The sequence below is a fragment of the Chamaea fasciata genome, unplaced genomic scaffold, assembly GCF_029207755.1.
Source record: "Chamaea fasciata isolate MVZ Bird 193981 ecotype frontalis unplaced genomic scaffold, bChaFas1.0.hap1 SCAF_436, whole genome shotgun sequence".
Taxonomy (NCBI): Eukaryota; Metazoa; Chordata; class Aves; order Passeriformes; family Sylviidae; genus Chamaea; species Chamaea fasciata.
In genome coordinates this window covers 44,768-59,038 of record NW_027094521.1, presented here as the reverse complement: position 1 = coordinate 59,038, position 14,271 = coordinate 44,768, and the positions used below count along the sequence as shown (strand labels likewise).

Below are 14,271 nucleotides of genomic sequence, written 5' to 3'. Positions count from 1 at the left end.
GGGACGGAATTCCTGGAATTCCCAGCTCGGGAAAAGCAGGAGCGGGTCAGAATTCCCAGAATTCCCAGCTCAGGAAAAGCAGGAATGGGACAGAATTCCCAGAATTCCCAGCTCAGGAAAAGCAGGAGCGGGTCAGAATTCCCGGAATTCCCAGCTCAGGAAAAGCAGGAGCGGGTCAGAATTCCCAGAATTCCCAGCTCAGGAAAAGCAGGAGCGGGTCAGAATTCCCGGAATTCCCAGCTCGGGAAAAGAGGGAGAAAAAGGATGGAATTCCCATGGGAGAAGCAGGAATGGGATGGAATTCCCAGAATTCCCGGCATTCCCAACTTCGGGAAAAATGGGAGCAGGACAGAATTCCCAGAATTCCCAAAAACCCAGCTCAGGAAAAGCAGGAGCAGGATGGAATGCTTGGAATTCCCGGAATTCTCGTCTCGGAAACGGCAGGGTCAGGGCGGGATTCGTAGCTCGGGAAAAGCGGGATCAGGATGGAATTCCAGGAATTCCCAAAGGCCAACTCAGGGTCAGGATGGAATTTTCCCGGGATAATCCCCCTGGTTTGGGATTCCCGGGATTCCGGCCGGGATCCCGCTGTGCCGGAGGGGGGGGGGCCGGGGAAGGAGGGCAGAATTCCCGGAATTCCCGGAATTCCCAAATCCAGGGGGGCAGAGGGTGGGAAATCAACATTTCCCTGGGAATTCCAGCCCGAATTCCCTCGGAATATCGGGATCTCAGCTGGGAATTCCGGTCCCAGTTCCCTTGGCATCCCGGGGTGGGGTGGGGGGGATCCAGGGATTTTGGCCCCAATCCCAGTTCCCGCCCCGATCCCGGCCCTGATCCCGGTTTTCCGCTCCCGTTCCCGCCCCGATCCCGATTTCCCACCCTCAGCCCGTTCCCGTTCCCAACCCCAGTCTCCTGATCCCGTTCCCGCTGTTATTCCCGTTGTTGTTCCCGCTGTTATTTCCTCTGTTGTTCTTCCCGCTGTTGTTATTCCCACTGTAATTCCCGTTGTAATTCCCGTTGTTGTTCCCGCTGCTTTTATTCCCGCTGTTGTTATTCCCGCTGTTGTAATTCCCGCTGTTGCTATTCCCACCGTTGCTATTCCCGCCGTTGTTGTTTCCGCTGTTGTTCTTCCCACTGTTATTCCCATTGTTCTTCCCACTGTTGCTGTTCCCGCTGTTGTTGTTCCCGCCGTTGTAATTCCCATTGTTGTTCCCGTTGTTGTAATTCCCGCCGTAATTCCCGCCGTTGCTCTTCCCGCTGTTGTTATTCCCGCTGTTGTAATTCCCGCTGTTGTTGTTCCCGCCGTTGCTATTCCCGCTCTTGTTGTTCCCGCCATTGCTGTTCCCGCTGTTGTTATTCCCACTGTTATTCCCATTGTTATTCCCACTGTTGCTGTTCCCGCTGTTGCTGTTCCCGCTGTTGTTATTCCCACTGTAATTCCTGCTGTTATTCCCGTTGTTATTCTCTCTGTTGCAATTCCCGGTGTTGCTGTTCCCGCCGATGTTATTCCCGCCGTTGTAATTCCCGCCGTTGCTGTTCCCGCTGCTGTAATTCCCGTTGTTGCAATTCCCGCTGTTGCTGTTCCCACTGTTGCTGTTCCCGCCGGTGTAATTCCTGCTGTAATTCCCGCCGCTGTAATTCCCGTTGTTGCTATTCCCGCTGTTGCTGTTCCCACTGTTGCTGTTCCCGCTGTTGTTATTCCCACTGTTATTCCCGTTGTTATTCCCGCTGTTGCTATTCCCACTGTTGCTGTTCCCGCTGTTGTTGTTCCCGCTGCTGTAATTCCCGCCGCTGTAATTCCCGTTGTTGCAATTCCCGGTGTTGCTGTTCCCGCCGGTGTTATTCCCACTGTAATTCCCGCTGTTGTAATTCCCGCCGTTGTTGTTCCCGTTGTTGCAATTCCCGCTGTTGCTGTTCCCACTGTTGCTGTTCCCGCTGTTGTTATTCCCACTGTTATTCCCGTTGTTATTCCCTCTGTTGCTATTCCCACTGTTGCTATTCCTGCCGTTGTTGTTCCCACCGTTGTAATTCCTGCTGTAATTCCTGCTGATGTTATTCCCGCCGGTGTAATTCCCGGTGTTGCTGTTCCCACTGTTGCTGTTCCCGCTGTTGTTATTCCCACTGTTATTCCCGTTGTTATTCCCACTGTTGCTATTCCCACTGTTGCTATTCCTGCCGTTGTTGTTCCCACCGTTGTAATTCCTGGTGTAATTCCCGCCGATGTTATTCCCGCTGTAATTCCCGTTGTTGCTATTCCCGCTGTTGCTGTTCCCGCCGGTGTAATTCCTGCTGTAATTCCCGCCGCTGTAATTCCCGTTGTTGCTATTCCCGCTGTTGCTGTTCCCACTGTTGCTGTTCCCGCTGTTGTTATTCCCGCTGTTATTCCCGTTGTTATTCCCTCTGTTGCTATTCCCACTGTTGCTATTCCCGCTGTTGCTGTTCCCACTGTTGCTGTTCCCACTGTTGTTATTCCCACTGTAATTCCCGCTGTTATTCCCATTGTTATTCCCTCTGTTGCTATTCCCACTGTTGCTATTCCTGCCGTTGTTGTTCCCACCGTTGTAATTCCCGGTGTAATTCCCGCTGATGTTATTCCCGCTGTAATTCCCGCTGTTGTTGTTCCCTCTGTTGCAATTCCCGGTGTTGCTGTTCCCGCCGTTGTAATTCCCGGTGTAATTCCCGGTGTTGCTGTTCCCGCTGTAATTCCCGGTGTTGCTGTTCCCGCTGTTGCTGTTCCCGGTGTTGTTGCTGTTCCCGCGGCCGCTCCTGAGGCTGCGTTCCCGTTCCCAGCAGGAATGAGCTGAACGAGCACCTGGACACCATCGACTCCAGCCTGGACAACCTGCAGGCCATGCTGAGCACGCACGGCTTCAGCATGGACAGCGCCCTGCTCGACGTCAGTGCCCGCCGCCCTGCCCGACATTCCCGACATTCCCAGAATTCCCGACATTCCCGGAATTCCCGACATTCCCCGAGGCCAAAAAGCCCCGGGAGCCGCGGGAAAACGGGGCTGGAAATCGGGCATCGAAACCTTGGGGGGCTCTTCCCACTGGGAATGTTCCGGGATTCGTTCGCTATCCCAGGAATTCCCAGGAATTCCCCAAAATTCACCAAATTCCCCAAAATTCCCAGAATTCCCGGAATTCCCCGAGGCCAAAAAGCCCCGGGAGCCGCGGGAAAACGGGGCTGGAAATCGGGCATCGAAACCTTGGGGGGCTCTTCCCACTGGGAATGTTCCGGGATTCGTTCGCTATCCCAGGAATTCCCAAAATTCCCGGAAATTCCGGAATTCCCCGAGCCCAAAAAGCCCCGGGAGCCGCGGGAAAATCGGGCTGGAAATCGGGGATTCCTCATCCCTGGAATTCCCACTGGGAATGTTCCGGGATTCATTCCCTGGGTGGGTTTTTTTTTCCCGGGAGTTTTGACATTCCCAATCTCGGGGTGGATTTTTCCCGGGAATTTTGACTTTCCCAATCTCGGGGGTGGAATTTTCCCGGGAATTTTGACATTCCCAATCTCGGGGTGGAATTTTCCCGGGAATTTTGACATTCCCAATCTCAGGGGTGGAATTTTCCCGGGAATTTTGACATTCCCAATCTCGGGGTGGATTTTTCCCGGGAATTTCGACATTCCCAACCTCGGGGTGGATTTTTCCTGGGAATTTTGACATTCCCAATCTCGGGGGTGAATTTTTCCCGGGAATTTTGACTTTCCCAATCTCGGGGGTGGATTTTTCCCGGGAATTTTGACATTCCCAACCTCGGGGTGGATTTTTCCCGGGAATTTTGACATTCCCAATCTCGGGGTGGATTTTTCCCGGGAATTTTGGCCTTCCCAGTCTCGGGGTGGATTTTTCCCGGGAATTCCGTCATTCCCGATTCCCATTCCCAATTTTTTTCCCCCCCCAGCTCTTCAGCCCGTCCATGGCGGTGCCGGACGTGACCCTGCCGGACCTGGACAGCAGCCTGGCCAGCGTGAGCTCGGAATTCCGGGAATTCCCGGGAATTCCCGGGGACAGGGGAGGCGGGATTGGGGGGAATTCCCGGCGGGAATCGTCCCACCTCACACCCCCCCCGGCGCCAAAAACGGGGAAAATCCCGGATTTGCCGGGGAGAAAATTCCTCGGATTTGGGGATTCCGGGGGAAATTCATCCCAGTTTTTCCCTGGAAAACCCAAACCGGGAAATTTTTTGGGATGGGATGTTCCGGGATGGGATTTTTTGGGATATTCTGGGATGGGATTTTTGGGATATTCTGGGATGGGATTTTTTGGGATATTCCCAGATGGGATTTTTTGGGATATTCCCAGATGGGATTTTTTGGGATATTCCGGGATGGGATTTTTTGGGATATTCTGGGATGGGATTTTTTGGGATATTCCCAGATGGGATTTTTTGGGATATTCCCAGATGGGATTTTTTGGGATATTCTGGGATGGGATTTTTTGGGATATTCCGGGATGGGATTTTTTGGGATATTCCCAGATGGGATTTTTTGGGATATTCCCAGATGGGATTTTTTGGGATATTCTGGGATGGGATTTTTTGGGATATTCCCAGGTGAGATTTTTTGGGATATTCCCGGATGGGATTTTTTGGGATATTCCGGGATGGGATTTTTTGGGATATTCCCAGATGGGATTTTTTGGGATATTTTGGGATGGGATTTTTTGGGATATTCCGGGATGGGATTTTTTGGGATATTCCCAGATGGGATTTTTTGGGATATTCCCAGATGGGATTTTTTGGGATATTCCGGGATGGGATTTTTTGGGATATTCTGGGATGGGATTTTTTGGGATGTTCCCTGGGATGGGATTTTTTGGGATATTCCGGGATGGGATTTTTTGGGATATTCCGGGATGGGATTTTTTGGGATATTCCCAGATGGGATTTTTTGGGATATTCTGGGATGGGATTTTTTGGGATATTCCGGGATGGGATTTTTGGGATGTTCCCTGGGATGGGATTTTTTGGGATATTCCCGGATGGGATTTTTTGGGATATTCTGGGATGGGATTTTTTGGGATATTCCGGGATGGGATTTTTTGGGATATTCTGGGATGGGATTTTTTGGGATGTTCCCTGGGATGGGATTTTTTGGGATATTCCGGGATGGGATTTTTTGGGATATTCCGGGATGGGGTTTTTTGGGATATTCCCAGATGGGATTTTTTGGGATATTCCGGGATGGGATTTTTTGGGATATTCCGGGATGGGGTTTTTTGGGATATTCCCAGATGGGATTTTTTGGGATATTCCGGGATGGGATTTTTTGGGATATTCCCTGGGATGGGATTTTTTGGGATATTCCGGGATGGGATTTTTGGGATATTCCGGGATGGGATTTTTTGGGATATTCTGGGATGGGATTTTTTGGGATGTTCCCTGGGATGGGATTTTTTGGGATATTCCGGGATGGGATTTTTTGGGATATTCCCGGATGGGATTTTTTGGGATATTCCCTGGGATGGGATTTTTGGGATATTCCGGGATGGGATTTTTTGGGATATTCCGGGATGGGATTTTTTGGGATATTCTGGGATGGGATTTTTTGGGATATTCCGGGATGGGATTTTTTGGGATATTCCGGGATGGGATTTTTTGGGATATTCTGGGATGGAACTTTTTGGGATATTCCAGGATGGGATTTTTTGGGATATTCTGGGATGGGATTTTTTGGGATATTCTGGGATGGGATTTTTTGGGATATTCTGGGATGGGATTTTTTGGGATATTCTGGGATGGGATTTTTTGGGATATTCTGGGATGGGATTTTTTGGGATATTCCGGGATGGGATTTTTTGGGATATTCCCAGATGGGATTTTTTGGGATATTCCGGGATGGGATTTTTTGGGATATTCCCAGGTGAGATTTTTTGGGATATTCCCGGATGGGATTTTTTGGGATATTCTGGGATGGGATTTTTTGGGATATTCTGGGATGGGATTTTTTGGGATATTCTGGGATGGATCCCCTTGTGCCATTCCCAAGGACACCTGGGAATCCTCCCGGCTCCTTTGGGATCCTCTTTTGGGATCGGGTTCGGGGCTGGGATCCGGATCAAGGCTGGGATCAAGACAGAGCCGGGATCGGGATAGAGCTGGAATTGAGGCTGGGATCGGGATCAGGGCTGGGAATTGGGAGCGGGATCAGGATCAAGGCTGGGATCAGGATCAGGATCGGGGCTGGGATCGGGATCAGGATCGGGGCTGGGATCAAGACAGAGCCAGGGTCGGGCTAGAGCTGGAATTGTGGCTGGGATCAGGATCAGGGCTGGGAATTGGGATCAGGGCTGGGATCGGGATCAGGGCTGGGTTCGGGATCCGGATCAGGGCTAGGATCGGGATCGGGGCTGAGATCGGGATCAGGATCAGGGCTGGGATTGGGATCAGGATCAAGGCTGGGATCGGGATCGGGGCTGGGATCAGGATCGGGGCTGGGATCGGGATCGGGATCGGGGCTGGGATCGGGATTGGGATCAGGGCTGGGATCGGGATCAGGGCTGGGAATTGGGATCGGGGCTGGGATCGGGATCGGGGCCGGGATTGCGGCTGGGATTGGGATCTGGGATGAGGATCGGGATCGGGGCTGGGATTGGGATTGGGATGGCGGATGGGATCAGGAACAGGGCTGGGATTGGGATCGGGGCTGGGATCGGGATCGGGATTGGGGCTGGGATCGGGATCAGGATCGGGGCTGAGATCGGGATCAGGATCGGGGCTGGGATCGGGATCAGGATCGGGGCTGGGATCGGGATCAGGGCTGGGAATTGGGATCAGGGCTGGGATCGGGATCAGGGCTGGGATCGGGATCCGGATCAGGGCTAGGATCGGGATCGGGGCTGAGATCGGGATCAGGATCAGGGCTGGGATTGGGATGGGGATCAGGGCTGGGATCGGGATCAGGGCTGGGATCGGGATCAGGGCTGGGATTGGGATCAGGATCAAGGCTGGGATCGGGATCGGGGCTGGGATCAGGATCGGGGCTGGGATCGGGATCAGGATCGGGGCTGGGATCGGGATCGGGATCGGGGCTGGGATCGGGATCAGGGCTGGGAATTGGGATCGGGGCTGGGATCGGGATCGGGGCCGGGATTGCGGCTGGGATTGGGATCTGGGATGAGGATCGGGATCGGGGCTGGGATTGGGATTGGGATGGCGGATGGGATCAGGAACAGGGCTGGGATTGGGATCGGGGCTGGGATCGGGATCGGGATCGGGGCTGGGATCGGGATCAGGATCGGGGCTGGGATCAAGACAGAGCCGGGGTCGGGCTAGAGCTGGAATTGTGGCTGGGATCAGGATCAGGGCTGGGAATTGGGATCAGGGCTGGGATCGGGATCAGGGCTGGGATCGGGATCCGGATCAGGGCTAGGATCGGGATCGGGGCTGAGATCGGGATCAGGATCAGGGCTGGGATTGGGATGGGGATCAGGGCTGGGATCGGGATCAGGGCTGGGATCGGGATCAGGGCTGGGATTGGGATCAGGATCAAGGCTGGGATCGGGATCGGGGCTGGGATCAGGATCGGGGCTGGGATCGGGATCAGGATCGGGGCTGGGATCGGGATCGGGATCGGGGCTGGGATCGGGATCAGGGCTGGGAATTGGGATCGGGGCTGGGATCGGGATCGGGGCCGGGATTGCGGCTGGGATTGGGATCTGGGATGAGGATCGGGATCGGGGCTGGGATTGGGATTGGGATGGCGGATGGGATCAGGAACAGGGCTGGGATTGGGATCGGGGCTGGGATCGGGATCGGGATTGGGGCTGGGATCGGGATCAGGATCGGGGCTGAGATCGGGATCAGGATCGGGGCTGGGATCGGGATCAGGATCGGGGCTGAGATCGGGATCAGGATCGGGGCTGGGATCGGGATCAGGATCGGGGCTGAGATCGGGATCAGGATCGGGGCTGGGATCGGGATCAGGATCGGGGCTGGGATCGGGATCAGGATCGGGGCTGGGATCGGGATCAGGGCTGGGATTGGGATCAGGGCTGGGATCGGGATCAGGGCTGGGATCGGGATCCGGATCAGGGCTAGGATCGGGATCGGGGCTGAGATCGGGATCAGGATCAGGGCTGGGATTGGGATGGGGATCAGGGCTGGGATCGGGATCAGGGCTGGGATTGGGATCAGGATCAAGGCTGGGATCGGGATCGGGGCTGGGATCAGGATCGGGGCTGGGATCGGGATCAGGATCGGGGCTGAGATCGGGATCAGGATCGGGGCTGGGATCGGGATCAGGATCGGGGCTGGGATCGGGATCGGGATCGGGGCTGGGATCGGGATCAGGGCTGGGAATTGGGATCGGGGCTGGGATCGGGATCGGGGCCGGGATTGCGGCTGGGATTGGGATCTGGGATGAGGATCGGGATCGGGGCTGGGATTGGGATCGGGGACTGGGATTGGGATTGGGATGGCGGATGGGATCAGGAACAGGGCTGGGATCGGGATCGGGGCTGGGATCGGGGTCGGGATTGGGGCTGGGATCGGGATCAGGATCAGGGCTGGGATCGGGATCAGGATCAAGGCTGGGATCAGGATCGGGGCTGGGATCGGGATCCGGATCGGGGCTGGGATCAGGATCAGGGCTGGGATCGGGATCAGGGCTGGGATCGGGATCGGGGCTGGGATCGGGATCAGGGCTGGGATCGGGATCAGGATCAGGGCTGGGATTGGGATGGGGATCAGGGCTGGGATCAGGATCGGGGCTGGGATCGGGATCGGGATCGGGGCTGGGATTTTCTCCGGGAATGTTCCCAGGGGTCCATGGAATGCGTTCCCCGGCTTTTCCTCTCCGGGATAATTCCTGGGCGAGTTTGGGATTTTTCCCGGGGTTGGGAAAGAAACGCCTTTGAGACGCACAGACCCTTGGGATGAAGGGAAATCATTCCCGAAATTCCGGCAGATCCAGGATCTCATCTCGGCCCAGGAGCAGCAGAAACCGGCGGAGACCGAGCCCGGCGCGGGAGACTCCGGTATTCCCAACGGGAAATTCGGGAATTTGGGGGAATTTGGGGATTCGGGAATGGGGTGGGGGACTCTGGTATTCCCAGTGGGAAATTCGGGAATTTGGGGGAATTTTGGGATTCGGGAATGGGGTGGGGGACTCCAGTATTCCCAACGGGAAATTCGGGAATTTGGGGGAAATTTGGGAATTTTGGGATCTCTGGGAGTCGGGAATGGGGTGGAGGACTCTGGTATTCCCAACGGGAATTCGGGGAATTTTGGGGAATTTGGGGGAAATTTGGGAATTTTGGGATCTCAGGGATTCGGGAATGGGGTGGGGCACTCCGGTATTCCCAATGGGAATTGGGGATTCGGATTAGGTTGGATTGGGATTCGAGAGCGGATTAAGGGAGCCTGGGATTAATTGGGATCGGGATCCTTGGGATTGGGATCCATGGGAACGAGACCAGGATTGGATCTGTGGGATTGGGATGGGATCCATGGGATTGGGATTAGGATGGGATCATTTGGATTAGGACGGGATCCATGGGATTAAGATGGGATCCATGGGATTGGGATGGGATCCATGGGATTGGAACGGGATCCATGGGATTGGGATTAGGGTGGTTTCAATGGGATTGGGATTAGGATGGGATCATTTGGATTAGGACGGGATCCATGGGGTTGGGATGGGATCGATGGGATTAGGACGGGATCCATGGGATTAGGATGGGATCCATGGGATTGGGATTAGGGTGAGATCCATGGGATTGGGATTGGGATGGGATCCATGGGATTGGGATTAGGGTGGGATCATTTGGATTAGGACGGGATCCATGGGATTGGGATTGGGATCAGTGTGGGATCAATGGGATCGGGATTAGAATTAGGATAGGATCTATGGGATTAGGATTGGATCCTTTGGATTGGCATTATGATCAGTGGGGGTTTCATTGGATTGGGATTGGGATTGGATCCTTTGGATTGGGTTTAGGGTGGGATCTGTTGGATTGGAATTAGGGTGGGATCAGTGGGATTTGGGTGGGATGAATGGGATTGGGATCAGTGTGGGATCAATGGGATCGGGATTAGAATTAGGATAGGATCTATGGGATTAGGATTGGATCCTTTGGATTGGGATTAGGGTGGGATCTGTTGGATTGGAATTAGGGTGGGAGCAATGGGATTTGGGTGGGATCCACGGGATTGGGATCAGTGTGGGATCAATGGGATCGGGATTAGAATTAGGATAGGATCTATGGGATTAGGATTGGATCCTTTGGATTGGGATTAGGGTGGGATCTGTTGGATTGGAATTAGGGTGGGAGCAATGGGATTTGGGTGGGATCCACGGGATTGGGATCAGTGTGGGATCAATGGGATCGGGATTAGAATTAGGATAGGATCTATGGGATTAGGATTGGATCCCTTGGATTGGGATTATGATCAGTGGGGGTTTCATTGGATCGGGATTAGGATTGGATCCTTGGGACTGGGATTAGGACAAGGATTAGTGTGTGACCCTTGGGATTGGGATTAGGATTAGGATGGGATCATTTGGATTCGGATGGGATCCGTGGGATTGGGATTGAGATTAGGACGGGATCTATGGGACTGGTATTAGTGTGGGATCAATGGGATTAAGATTAGAATTAGGATGGGATCTGTGGGATTGGGATTGGATCCATTGGGTTTGGATTAGTCTTGGATCCGTAGGATTGGGATTAGGATTAGGTCATGGGATTGGGATTAGGATTAGCGTGGGATTCATTGGATTTGGTTTAGGACTGGATCCCTGGGATTGGGATTAGGGTGGGATCTGTGGGATTGGGATTAGGGTGGGATCCATGGGATTAGGGTGGGATGAATGGGATTGGGATCAGTGTGGGATCAATGGGATTGGGATTAGAATTAGGATAGGATCTATGGGATTAGGATTGGATCCCTTGGATTGGGATTATGATCTGTGGGGGGTTCATTGGATCGGGATTAGGATTGGATCCATTGGATTGGGATTAGGATACGGGTTAGTGTGTGACCCTTAGGATTGGGATTAGGATTTGGATGGGATCCATGGGATTGGAATTAGGATTAGGATGGGATCCATGGGATTGGGATCAGTGTGGGATCAATGGGATTGGGATTGGAATTAGGATAGGATCTATGGGATTAGGATTGGATCCCTTGGATTGGGATTACGATTGGATCCATGGGATTGGGATTATGATCTGTGGGGGTTTCCTTGGATTGGGATTGGATCCCTTGGGATTGGGATTAGGACAAGGATGGGATCCATGGGATTGGGCTTAGCGTTAGCGTGGGATCTCTTGGATTGCGGTGGGGATTCGGATGGGATCTGTGGGATTAGGATTCGGATGGGATCCGTGGGGTTGGGATCTGGCAGAAGGGTTGGATCGGGATCGGGATCGGCGCTGAGATTAGGATTGGCATCGCGATGAGTTTGGGGCTGAGATTGGGATTTGGGAATGGATTCCGGGAGCTTGGCGTGGGTTGGGATCGGGATGGGTTGGGATCAGGAATAAGAGTCGGTGGGATTGGGGTTAGGGAATGGCTTTAGAGGGATTGGGATGGATTTGGGATGGACCTTGGGTGGGATTGGGATCGGGAATGGCATTTGGTGGGATTGGGATTGACCTGGGGGGGATTGGGATTAGGATCCGGCGTCATTTGGGATTGGGATCCCCGGGATTCAGGGATGGAAACCGACCCGAAACATCCCAATCCCAAATTCCCGATCCCACATTCCCGCATTCCCATTTACAATCCCACATTCCGAGTCGCACATTCCCACATTCCCGAATTCCCGTTTTTCCCGGGAAGCAGCTGGTGCCCTGCGCGGTCGATTATCCCAATCCCACATTCCCGAATTCCCGAATTCCCATTCCCAATCCCACATTCCCAATCCCACATTCCCGAATTCCCGTTTTTCCCGGGAAGCAGCTGGCGCCCTGCACTGTGGATATTCCCAATCCCACATTCCCAGTCCCACATTCCCACATTCCCAAATTCCCGTTTTTCCCGGGAAGCAGCTGGCGCCCTGCACTGTGGATTATCCCATTCCCACATTCCCGAATTCCCGTTTTTCCCGGGAAGCAGCTGGCGCCCTGCACTGTGGATTATCCCAATCCCACATTCCCAATCCCACATATCCCAATCCCACATATCCCAATCCCACATTCCCAATCCCACATTCCCGAATTCCCGTTTTTCCCGGGAAGCAGCTGGCGCCCTGCACTGTGGATTATCCCAATCCCACATTCCCAATCCCACATTCCCGAATTCCCGTTTTTCCAGGGAAGCAGCTGGCGCCCTGCACTGTGGATTATCCCAATCCCACATTCCCGAATTCCCAGTCCCACATTCCCAATCCCACATATCCCAATCCCACATTCCCAAATTCCCGTTTTTACAGGGAAGCAGCTGGTGCCCTGCACGGTCGATTATCCCAATCCCACATTCCCACATTCCCAATCCCAAATTCCCAATCCCACATTCCCGAATTCCCGTTTTTCCAGGGAAGCAGCTGGCGCCCTGCACTGTGGATATTCCCAATCCCACATTCCCAGTCCCACATTCCCACATTCCCAAATTCCCGTTTTTCCCGGGAAGCAGCTGGTGCCCTGCACTGTGGATTATCCCAATCCCACATTCCCGAATTCCCGTTTTTCCCGGGAAGCAGCTGGCGCCCTGCACTGTGGATTATCCCAATCCCACATTCCCACATTCCCGAATTCCCGTTTTTCCAGGGAAGCAGCTGGCGCCCTGCACTGTGGATTACCCCAATCCCACATTCCCACATTCCCATTCCCAAATTCCCAGTCCCACATTCCCAATCCCACATTCCCAATCCCACATTCCCGAATTCCCGTTTTTCCAGGGAAGCAGCTGGCGCCCTGCACTGTGGATTATCCCAATCCCACATTCCCATTCCCAATCCCGAATTCCCGTTTTTCCAGGGAAGCAGCTGGCGCCCTGCACTGTGGATTATCCCAATCCCACATTCCCGAATTCCCAGTCCCACATTCCCAATCCCACATATCCCAATCCCACATTCCCACATTCCCAATCCCACATTCCCACATTCCCGAATTCCCGTTTTTCCCGGGAAGCAGCTGGCGCCCTGCACTGTGGATTATCCCAATCCCACATTCCCGAATTCCCGTTTTTCCAGGGAAGCAGCTGGTGCCCTGCACGGTGCAGCCGCTGTTCCTGGTGGATTCCAGCGCCGTGGACGTCGGATCCGGCGATCTGCCCATCTTCTTCGAGCTGGGGGAGGGGCCGTGTTTCCCGGACGGGGACGAGTATCCCGAGGAATATCCCGAGGAATATCCCGAGGAATATCCCGAGGAATATCCCGAGGATCCCACGCCCAAGGACCCGGCCGTGTCCTAAAGCCCGGCACGGGGACAGGGGACAGGAGCGGGAAAAAATGGATCCCGGGAAACAAAAAAACGAAAAACAAACAAAAAAAAAAAATGGATCCTGGAAAAAAAAAAAAAAAAAAAAAAAGGGACTGGGAGAAAGATCCCGGGAAGAAGGGACTGGGAAAAGGATCCCAGGGAAAGGGAAGGAAGGGCCGAGCGACTCCTCCCGCTTCGCACAAAAACCCGGAGCCGCCGCCCGCCCTCGGAGAATTCCGGGCGATCCCAGATCGTCCCGCAGCGTCCCGAGGAATCCCGGAGCGTTCCGGGAGATCCCGGAGCGTCCACGAACATCCCGAAGGGATTCCTGAGGATCCACGAACATCCCGAAGGGGATTCCTGAGGATCCCCCCCCCAAAAAAAAAAATTCCTGGAGCGTCCCAGAGAATCCTGAGGGATCCCAGAGGATCCCCAAAACAATCCTGGAGAATTCCAGAGCATCCCGAAATATTCCCGAGGATCCTGGAGCGTCCCAGGGAAGCCCGAGGGATCGCCGAGGGATCCCGAAAGAAAAAGGCCGGAGCGTCGCGAGGGATTCCGGAGGATCCCAAAAAAAAAAATTCCCGGGAGCGTCCCCGGAGCATCCCGAAAGATTCCCGACAGCCCAAGAGAATCCTGAGGGATTCCAGGGGATCCCAGAGGATCCTGGAGCGTCCCAGAGCATCAGGAGGGATTCCAGAGGATCCCCAAAAAATTCCGGGAGCGTCCCCGGAGCATCCCGAAAGATTCCAGAGGATCCCGGAGCATCCCGAAATGGTCCAGAGGATCCCAAAGAGCCCCAGAGGATCCTGAGGGATCCCAGCGGATCCCTCAGTTCTGGTGCTGCCGGGGAGTTCCCGGAATTCCCCAGGAGCCCGAAATCCTGGGAATTCCAG

At 54.1% G+C, this 14,271-nt stretch overlaps 1 protein-coding gene across 1 annotated transcript in view; it reads left to right on the top strand.

Annotated features, from left to right (window-relative positions):
• Nucleotides 1-13,702, top strand: part of HSF1 (heat shock transcription factor 1) — a 35,968-nt gene extending 22,266 nt beyond the window's left edge. The window contains exons 7-10 of the mRNA XM_066208726.1: nt 2,794-2,896; nt 3,909-3,974; nt 8,914-8,983; nt 13,147-13,702. Of these exons, the coding sequence (XP_066064823.1) occupies nt 2,794-2,896; nt 3,909-3,974; nt 8,914-8,983; nt 13,147-13,367 (460 nt within the window). The 3' untranslated portion in view covers nt 13,368-13,702. The remainder of the gene's footprint in view (nt 1-2,793; nt 2,897-3,908; nt 3,975-8,913; nt 8,984-13,146) is intronic.
• The last annotated feature ends 569 nt before the right edge of the window (nt 13,703-14,271 follow it).